Source organism: Tupaia chinensis, unplaced genomic scaffold, assembly GCF_000334495.1.
Source record: "Tupaia chinensis unplaced genomic scaffold, TupChi_1.0 Scaffold140464_1, whole genome shotgun sequence".
NCBI classification, from domain to species: Eukaryota; Metazoa; Chordata; class Mammalia; order Scandentia; family Tupaiidae; genus Tupaia; species Tupaia belangeri.
The window spans coordinates 376301-387097 of NW_006200341.1; the positions used below are offsets into that span (position 1 = coordinate 376301).

The following is a 10797-nucleotide window of genomic DNA, read 5'->3' on the forward strand; positions in this document are numbered from 1 at the left end:
CGCGGTTCAAGTCCTGGACCCGGTGGCTTAAACTCACGCCCGGCGCGTGTGCGTACGTGCCCAAGATCCCGAGAGAAGGGATTGCGGCGTGGCCATCCCCCCTGGGGGGTGATTTCTCGCTTTCTGTCTCTCTGTCTGTCTCTGTCTCTGTCTGGCGAGTGCACTGCACCCTATAGCAAAAACCTCTCCAAAAAAAAAAAGGAAAAAAAAAAGACCCCCTTCCACCTGCCACTGATCTTGCAGCAGGTGACTGGGGAGCTAGGAGCACACCAATAGTGCAGAACAAAGCCTACAGTGGTACATGTCCAGGGAGGGGCTGGGCTCAGGACCCTCCTCTCATCTCTCTCAGGACCCTCGGGATGGGGAGGAGGGGTCCTGCTTCTGCCATCTCAGAGGACCTTTGCGGAAGCTGTGGTTACACCAAGGGCAGTGCATGCAGGGGCAGCAGGTCCCTCAGCCAAGGTCACTCCTAAGGGACAGCTTCCCACATAGGTTGGGCCAGTTCCCTCATCTGTAAATAAGTAGACCTTTTTTCTTTTTTTAGGGATTTTTGTGAACCGGCAGGAGGCATGGTGGTTAAGGGGGCTGGGCTCCCACATGGCCGATCGCAGTTCAAGTCCCAGACATGGTGACTTGCTTTCTCACCTCTCTCTCTGTCCCTCTCTGATCAAATTAAAATAAATAAGGTTACATAAAATACTTCTTAAAAAATTTTTTTATTTTGTTAAAGTGTGTGGAAAGAATCCCCCCATGGGGGGGGGACTCCTCTTGAGATTTTGGGCATGCACGCGAGCGTGCGCGCACACACGTACACGTGCTCAGCATTAGTTTAAGTCACAGAGTCCGGGACTCGAACCACGGTCATCACCAGGGTCATCTAACAAGGGAGTCCAGCGACGTAACCATTATGCCATCTGCTGGTGCCAGTAAATGTACCTTTTAAGAGTTAAGTTGAATACGGCGTCGCCAGAACCTCTCATCTCTTAACGCACATAACAGAGGTGGCCAACTTTCCAAATTAGCTCGCCTCTTCTTTCAGGCACTTCAGGTGCGAATTTCGGCTCCGCGGTGCACTTTCTCAGTCTGCAGCACTGGAAGAAGAGGTGGGCGCCTCATCGAATGGGAAGAGGGGTGCCCGGGGGCTGGGCGAGTTCCCAGCACCGCGGGGTCCCAGCGCCGCAGCGCCCCAGGCTCCTCGGTGCAGGCGGGAGCCGGACAGGGACATGCGTAGAGCCCGCGCGGGCGACCGGGCCGCACTGCGCATGCGCACGCGCTTCCCAGGTAGCCCCGCCTCCGGCCGGAAGTGCGCCGCGCCGGCAAGATGGCGCCTGCGGCGGGCGGTTTGCGTCCTCTCGGCCGCCCGTGGCGCGTGCTGCTCTTTCTGTCACAGTTCTACGTTCTCCTGGGCGGCGGTGAGTGAAAGCCCGGGTCCGTGCCGCCTCGGGCAGGGGGCCCCAGCGGGTGCGAGAAGCTTCCGGGGCGCGGCCCGCGGAGGTTGATGGGGCCCGAGACGGGCGCGCCCTGGACGTCCCTCCGCGCAGCCCGGGGAAGCAGCTGGATCCGAACCCACCCGAGCTTGGTTACCCGTAGGCCCCAGTCGGTGTGGACCGTGTTGCCGGTTCGCCCTGTAGTTGGGTGTTTTCCACGCAGTCAGCCGGGCAGTCATTGGCCGGGCGTAGACTGTGCGTTTATTACCCGGACTATGGTTTTCGGATCCCGGGAGAGCAGGTCTCGGATTGTAGGATCCCCGCTGGCCCAGGCCGTGGAGGCTCGGGACTAACACGTACGTGCACGTTAGTTCCCAAGGCAGCAGGGACTAGGCCTTTCTTTCTTTCTTTCTTTTGGAGAGATTTTTGCTGTTTGCTGGCTCCTTAAATTTGTTTGTTTGTTTGTTTGTTTGTGGCATTTTACATTCAGTCACTGTACGTCTTTACAGAGCACAAAGTGAATTTTCCAGGCATGAATACACAGTATTTTTTCTTTTGGAGAGATTTTTGCTATAGGGCGCGTGCGCTCTCCAGACAGACAGAGACAGAGAGACAGAAAGCGAGAAATCACCCCCCAGGGGGGATGGCCACGCCGCAATCCCTTCTCCTCCATTCTCCTCTCGGGATCTTGGGCACACACGCACATGCACCCGGCGTGAGTTTAAGCCACCGGGTCCAGGACGCGAACCGCGGTTGACTACGTGGGAGTCCAGCGACATACCCATTACGCTAACTGCTGGCTCCCAATACACTGTCTTTGAATCTGGGCACAGACACTACCATTCACATTAAAACAGATCATCCCTATTCTTGGACCTGTGTATAAACTGTATATTTACACCTCGCAGTGCGTTTCCTTGTTGATAAAGTGGCTTTTAGTGTGCAAAGTCAAGTTCCATTTTTGGACATTTGGTGTATGATTTTGTAGTATTCTAGAGTATGTGAATGAGGGGCAGGTACACAGCGGTGTTGGTAGACAGTTTTAGTTTTGGAATACCTTTGAATGTTCCTGCCTTATCTGTTTTTCCAGTCCCATGTGCCTCATTTCTATTCCCCCCCCCCATTTCATTCATTAAGGAACCTTCAGAGACCAGCAGAAGGCATTATGGTTACGTTGCTGAACTTCCATGTAGTTGACCGTGGTTCGAGTCCCAGACCCGGCAGCTTAAAACTCACGCTGTGTGCATGCCCAAAATCCCAAGAGGAGAATGGAAGAGAAGGGATGGTGGCATGGCCATCCCTCTGGGGGTGATTTCTGGCCTTCTGTCTCTCTGTCAAGCATATGTGCCCTAGAGCAAAAATCTCTCTTTAAAAAAAAAGAAAGCTTGAGAACAGCAGTTGGCATAATGGCTATGTTGCTGGATTCCCATGTAGTCGACCACAGTTCGAGTCCCAGACCCGGTGGCTTAAACTCACGCCGGCCGCATGTGCATGTGTGTGCATGCCCAAGATCCCAAGAGGAGAATGGAGGAGAAGGGATTGCAGCATGGCCATCCCCCCTGGGGGGTGATTTCTCGTTTTCTGTCTCTCTGTCTCTCTCTGTCTTTCTGGCAAGCACACACGCCCTATAGCAAAAACCTCTCCAAAAAACAATCAAACAACAGAAGTGGGGAGATTGGATTCTGGTTGCAGTTTTGCCAGACTCCTGTGATTTTTACACAGACCCAACGATCTCTAAGCTTTAGTTTCTCATCTTATAAAATCGTACATTTTTTTTTTTTGAGTCCCTGATGCGTACCCAGCATTTTCTGTACAGGATTTATACATCAGTACCTTTGGGGTGAAGTAACTCTTCCTGAGGATGGCGCTCACCAGGTCACACACTGGCCGGTGGCATAGCCCTGCTTTCATTGCAGGTGTCCCTGAGGGCAGCTCCGGCTCTTTCAGTTCCCCGCAGTCTCATCAATGCGCTCATCTTTTAGCCTTCCAAGCTTGTTCTCCTCTGACCCGCTGATAACAGAATCACTTCTCGTACACCTTTCCCAGAAAGTACCGAAATCCCACCCTACGTGATGAAGTGTCCGAGCAACGGTTTATGTAGTAGACTTCCCGCAGACTGCGTAGACTGTGCTACCAATTTCTCCTGTGTCTATGGGAAGCCCGTCACTTTCGACTGTACGGTGAAACCTTCCGTTACCTGTGTTGTAAGTATTACGGTTTACTCATTGTAAATTTACTCCGGACCTTGAGCATAGCCGGAAGCCCTGTGCAGAGGGGGCTGGATTCCACATGACCAACCATGGTCCGTATCAAGCCAGTTGATGCCAGCTGGAAGTGTGCTTGATAGAAGGTTGCTTTGTGGGGTTTGGAGAAAAGCTCAGTCTACTGGTGTATCTGAGGCAGGGGCGGTTCCTTCAGGTGGATTCTGTAGTCTCAGTAACGACAGCTAGTGCACAGAAGGGGTGGTGATGTCTTTTTACCCTAGATGGATATATATATATATATATATATATATATCTATATATAGATAGATAGGTAGATAGATATATGAGGTTTTGGTCTTAGGGTGTGTGTGATTGCTCAAGGGAGAGAAAGAGACGGAGAGAAGGAAAGTGAGAAATCACCCTCCGAGGGAGATGGCCACAACGCAGTCCATTCTCCTGGGACTTTGGGCACGCATGCACACAAACTCAGCATGATTTTCAAGCCACCATGTCCGAGACTCAAACCATGGTCAGCCATGTATTAGTCCAGCAATGTAACCACTAGACTACCTGCTGGCCCCTCGAGTAGCTTTTGAAGGGGTCATTACTTCTCAGTGGTGAGAAGATAAATGTATTAAATGCTCCAATACCTAGGTAATTTCTGGAAAAAATTAAGTGGCATCCCTGTTTCATCAAACCAAACTCCAGATAGACCAAAGATGTATGAAAAATAAAACCATGAAGTACCACAAAAAACGGAGATAGCTGGCTGCGATCTCAAAGTAGGGAATGTTTTTCTAAGTATGGAATAAAATTTAGAAGCCATAGGGCCAGCAGGTGGCATGATGGTTAAGGTGCTGGACACTCCCACATGGCTGACCATGGTTCGAGTCCCAGACCTGGTGGCTTGAGTTTTTAGTTTCTCTCTCTCTCTGTGTGTGTGTGTGTGTGTGTGTCTGGTCAAATTAAAATAAATGAATGAATAAGTAAAATTAAATCATTTTTAAAAAATTTAGAAACCAGGGAACCAGCAGTTAGCGTAATGGCTATGTCGCTGGACTCCCACGTAGTCGACCGCGGTTCGTGTCCCGGACCCGGTGGCTTAAAACTCACGCCGGGCGCGTGTGCGTGCATGCCCAAGATCCCGAGAGGAGAATGGAGGAGAAGGGATTGCGGCGTGGCCATCCCCCCTGGGGGGTGATTTCTCGCTTTCTGTCTCTATGTCTCTCTCTGTCTGTCTGGCGAGCGCATGCGCCCTACAGTGAAAATCTCTCCAAAAAAAAAAAAATTTAGAAACCATAAAAAAATTAACAGTGGGCCGGTACTGTGGTGATAAACGCTGCAGGATCCCACATTGTTGACCATGTGGTTCAAGTCCGATATGGTCACTATGCTGGAATGCATGCCCAAAATCCCAAAAGGAGGGAAAGATGGACAAGGGATTGTGGCATGGTCATTCTGCATATGGGACGATTTTGCATTTTCCCTCTCTCTAACTTTGGATAACACGCATTAAACAACTAAAATAATAAATTTGTACATGACCTAAAAAAGCATAAGGGCAAAAGACAAAACGAAAAACTAGGAAAAATTATTTCCAACATACACTACTGTCAATAAAATGAAGATTTCCTAAGAGCTAGTGATAAAAAGATAACCTTACAGAAAATAGAAAAATGCTATTAGGGCACGATCAACTATTTCTTAGAAAAGAAGTACAAATAGGCTCTTAACGTATTAAAAAACATAATTTTTCTTATAATTACAGAAATGCAAATTAATATTTTAAATCAGATTGGGCCAAATTTTACTTTTTTACTGTAGTGCACATACACTCACCAGGGAGATACTGAAAGAGGGGAAGTGAGACATCACTCCCCGGGGGGGTTGCCCCGATGCAGTCACGTCTTATTCTTCTCTTGGGATTTTGGGCATGCATGCACACCTTTCCGTTGTGATTTTCAAGCCTCTGGGTCCCAAACTCAGACCATGTAGTTGGCCGTGGGATCCAACACCTTTACCCCAACACTGCCTGCTGACCCCCAAGAAATGTTTTTAAAAACTTGATTACTCTCTGAGTTTGTGAAGTACAGGGACTAATACTCATATTTTATTAGTGGGTTGACCCATCGGTCAGCCTCTTGTTGGCACTTTGTCGTATCTGTCAAACTTATAAATGCACATCATCTTTGACCCAGCCATTCCATATCTAAGCATGCGGTGCTGGACTCCCACATGACCGACTGTGGTTTGAGTCCCAGACCTGGCAGCTTGAAAGTCATTAAATGTGTGTGTGCGTATGCCCAGATCCCAAGGGGAGAATGGAGAGGCTTGCTGCGTGTCATTCCCCTGGTGGGAGTCCTTTCTCACCTTCCCTACGTCTGTTTCTCTCTAGCATGTGCGAGGCGTATGGCAACACCTTAACAAAATAAAAAGCGGTTGTCTCTGGAGCAGTTATGGGTGATTTTGTGTCATTTCCAGTGGTGGGACATACAAAGAACATGTGGTTCTTTTATAAGCAGAAAAGAAACTGAAGATTTTTTTTTTCAGAAATATGTATTTCATTTAGCTGGTTGAAATTATTTTTTAAATTTGACCAGGGAGAGACAAAAAGATAGAGAAAGGGAAAATGAGAAAGCAAGCTACCTGATCTGGTCCGGGACTTGAACTGTAGTCGGCCATGTGGGAGTCCAGCACCTTAACCACCACGCCACCTGCCAGCCCCGAAATTAATGACTTTTAAAACTGACGTGAAAAAGATCTCTAGGCTCAGAAGCTGAGGACAGCCATGACTACTTGCTGAGTTTGTACATTTCTCGTGGCTCTTCTAAGCTGGATTGACTGTTGGTTGATCATACCAGGTGCTTGTGGAGGTGGGAGCTGTGGTAACAGCTCTGAGAGGCTGGACTGCGAGAGATGTTAGAAGGGATCGGTCCAGAGGAACCAGCAGATGGCATAGTGGTTACGTGGCTGGACCCCCACAGAGTCTACTGCAGTTCAAATCGTGGACCCAGCAGCTTAAAACTCAGTGCCCATGTGTGTGTGCATGTCCAAAATCCCAAGTCTACTGCAGTTCAAATCATGGTCACAGCAGCTTAAAACTCAATGCCCATGTGTGTGTGCATGTCCAAAATCCCAAGAGGAGAATCAAGGAGAAGGGTTTGTAGTGTGGCCACCCCCCCAGAGGGTGGTTTCTCCCTTTTTGTCTCTCTGTGTGTCTCTGGTCAAATTAAAATAAATAAAGTTAAATAAAATAATTCTTTTTAAAAAAGCAGAAATCTCTCTCAAAACAAAAAGAATGGATCCGTCAGAGATGTTAGGATAGTTCAGAAGATGTCAGGGGCAATTTGGACCTAGGAAGCAAGGCAGTGTGTGAGGCTTGCAGAAAGACGTATCAGGTGGACATTGGGAGCTGGCCTCTCCTAATTTTTTTTTTAAAGATTGATTTATTTAATTTTATTTATTCATTCATTCATTTTAATTTGACCAGAGGGAGACACAGAGAGAGAGATAAAGAGAGAGAGGGTAAGTGAGAAAGCAAACCGCCAGGCCTGGGACTCGAACCATGGCCGGCCATGTGGGAGTATCCAGTACCTTAACCACCACGCCACCTGCTGGTCCCGGCCTCTCATCATTTTACAGCTCATTGACCTTGAAAGTACACGCTTATCTGCTTCTTCCAGCTATTGGTATCCGTGGCCTATATAATATTTTTCTCTCTTCTGTATTATAAAAGTGCACATGCTTATTTTGAAAAATTTAGGTAAGCAAAACTGAGGAAATGATTTTATTACTCTGAAATACCTTTGCTATTTTTATTTATTTTTATGTTTTTGCCATAGCGTGCATGTACTCTCCAGAGAGAAATAGAGAGAGGGAAAGTGAAAACTCACCCTTGGGAGGATGGCCACACTGCAGTCCCTTCTCCTCCCTGCTCCTCTTGAGATTTTGGGAACACATGGACCCAACGTGATTTCAGTCTGCCAGGTTCAGGACTCAGACTGTGGTTGGCCACATGGGAGTCCAGCGCCTTAACCACCATGCAATCTGCTCGCCCTACCTTCGCTATTTTCATATGAACGTATCTAGATTTTTTTTGCCCTTAGGTGTTTACATCTGGGTGTATATTTTATGCTTATTAGAGTCATGCACTGTACATTAGTTTTGCATATGTCTTGTTCTGGTTCCTGCGTTTCTGCCACTCACTTCTCCTAGGTCTTAAATACGAGTGTTTTAGAAATTCCGTGCCGTATGGTTGTAGCCTTGCTGGCATAACCTGCCATGTTACAGTGGCTTCGTTCTGTGTCCTTTGGTACCCAGGACCAAGACTCCAAGTATCAGAAGAACTTCGTCATCAACATGACTTGCAGGTTTTGCTGGCAGCTTCCCGAAACGGATTACGAGTGCACCAACTCCACCAACTGCATGACAGTGTCCTGTCCCCGGCAGCGGTACCCGGCCAACTGCACAGTGCGCGACCACGTGCACTGCCTGGGTGAGTCGGAGCGCCAGGGTCGTACTGAGCCGCGTGTTTCCTCTGAAAAAAAAAAGGACTTCAGACATTCGAGAAGTAAATGTAACTTATTTCATCAGAAATATTAATATTTATCAGCAGCTTTTTAAATGTGCCAGGCCTCATTGATAAACTGTGAACTAAAAACATCCAGAAAATGTGCACTTCTCTTATCTTTTAAAATGTCATATTTAGGGCCAGCCCATAGCCTGGTGGTTAAGGTGGCTAAATCCCACGTGACTGACTGCTTGGTTGGAATCTCAGATCCAGTGGATCGAAAAACACTGGGTTTGTGTGCGAGGGTGCCCGAGATCCCAAAAGGAGAGAGAAGTGGAGGAGGGATTGCAGCATGACCACTCCCTATGGAAGGGCCTTTCTAACCTTTTCTTTCTCTCTCTGTCTCTCTCCCCCTCTGGCAAGCACACATACCCTCTGGCAAATTAAAATAAAAATGAGAGAAACGTAATATTTAATCATATAAGAGGGCCCAGCAGACGGTATTTATGTTACTGGACTCTCACATGGCCAACTGCATTTCGTTTTCCAGACCCAGTGGCTTGAAACTAATGCCGGGCGTGTGTGTGCTTCCTCAAGATCCCAGGAGGAGAGTGAGAGAGAAGGGATTGCGGCATGGCCATATCCCCCCTGACGTTATTTCTTTCTTTTTCCTCTCACTGTCTCTGTCTCTCCCCGTCTCTCTTCAGCAAGCATATGCTTGAGCACCCTAAGGCAAAAACCTCTTTGAAAAAAGAGAAAACTATGTAAGGTGTAAAGCTTATATACAGTAATTAAATTTCACCCAAATGAGCAACTAAAACAGGAGTTCCCAGAGTGCTTCGCTTCCATCTAAGTGCCCTCGATCTTCAGAGGTAACCTACCCCTTAGACTCTTCTATCATCTCCTTTTTTTTTTTTTTAAGAATTATTTTATTTAACTTTATTTATTTTTAATTTGACCAGAGAGGGACAGAGGAAGAAAGAAAAAAAAAAAAAAAGCCACTAGGTCTGGGACTTGAACCACAGTCAGCCATGTGGGAGTCCAGTGCCCTTAACCACCACACCACCTGCCGGCCCCGTCATCTCACTTTCTGTTCTTAATTTTTTCTAGTTCTATCATGTATCAATATATGTATTAAAATATAATATGACTTATTATTAAATAGTGTACATTTTAGAACTGAATAAAGTGGTGTCAGACTGGTTTTTTAGAAATTTCAACATTAGGCTCTAAGATTTATCCATGCTACTTATTTATTTTTTAAAATTTGTATATCATCATTTGTAAGATTGTATCACAGTATAGTCTCCTGAACATTTGGATTATTTACTGTTTTTATTTGTTATTGCAGCTGATAGTAAAATTTCCATACATGCCTCCTGGCTACACATACATAGGAGTTTGTATAGCATATATTCTCAATTTTTCAAATAACTTTTATTAATTTACATTCCCATCAGTAGTGCATTACTATTCTTGATGATCCAGAGCAGAGCCTCTACAATACCTATTTTTTTTTAAGTTTGTTTTTTTTTATTTGGAGAGGTTGTTGCTATAGGGCGCCTGCCCTCACCAGACAGGCGCATGCACTCACCAGACAGAGAGACAGACAGAAAGCGAGAAATCACCCCCCAGGGGGGATGGCCACGCTGCAATCCCTTCTCTATTCTCCTCTCGGGATCTTGGGCATGCACGCAAACGCGCCTGGCATGAGATTTAAGCCACCAGGTCCGGGACGCAAACCGCGGTCGACTACATGGGAGTCCAGTGACATAGCCATTACACTATCTGCTGGTCCCAATACCTGTTATTTTTAAATTTTATCTTTTTCTTAAAGATTTTTAGGACTCTCTTAGATTTTAGATACTCACCTTCCCTGTTCCTGAAACCCTCTCCCAAATTTTGACTCCACCCCACTTTCAGTACGGTATCGTTTGGTGAACAGATCTTCAAAAACACGATTAGTTCCAGTTATTAGTCTTTCATAGTCACCCTCCTTTTATTGTTGTTTAAAATTTTATTTCCTACAAGTTTATAAAGGTAATTTCCTATGGTTTCTTTTAAAAGCTCTAAGTTGGCCTTTCACATTTACGTCTATAATTTACCTGGAATTGATTTCAGGGTGGTGTGAGGTAGATTCAGCTTTACCTTTTTCCCACCTCCGTATTGTGTCAGGACTCTTCCCTGCTGATCTGTGTGACCTCTGTCTTACATGACCTGTTTTATGTCCACCTCGACTCTCTTTCTGTTGGGTCATTTATCTTTCTCTGTACTACACTGTTTTACTTACTTTTCCAAAATGTTCGTTTATTTATTTATGATAGAGAATAGAAGGAAAAAAGAGTTTAGTAAGATCTTGCCACGGCAGGATCTTCCTGTCCCAGCCTCCCAGTTAGCTAGGACCAGGTACACAGCGCCATGCTCTGCCCATTTGAGCTGGAAACCGAACCCAGGCCTCCCACGTGGCCTCAGCTGCCAGAGCAACGGCATCTGAGGAATGTGAGCCACCGCTGCTGAGCCTTCTCACTTACTCAACCTCTCCGTAAGTCTTGAGAGCTGTGATGCCAGCTTGGTTGGTTTACATATGAAATCAGCGTGTATAGTTAGTAATGAGCACTTGGTATTACTGTAGTAAACATCTATTACCGTAGGGAAA

The 10797-nt window shown here is 46.5% G+C and overlaps 1 protein-coding gene across 1 annotated transcript in view; it reads left to right on the forward strand.

Annotated features, from left to right (window-relative positions):
- The first annotated feature begins 1284 nt into the window (after positions 1-1284).
- TM2D3 (TM2 domain containing 3) overlaps positions 1285-10797 on the forward strand; it is a 12908-nt gene continuing 3395 nt past the window's right edge. Inside the window, exons 1-3 of the mRNA XM_006162740.3 lie at positions 1285-1412; positions 3474-3631; positions 7952-8126. Of these exons, the coding sequence (XP_006162802.1) occupies positions 1322-1412; positions 3474-3631; positions 7952-8126 (424 nt within the window). The 5' untranslated portion in view covers positions 1285-1321. The remainder of the gene's footprint in view (positions 1413-3473; positions 3632-7951; positions 8127-10797) is intronic.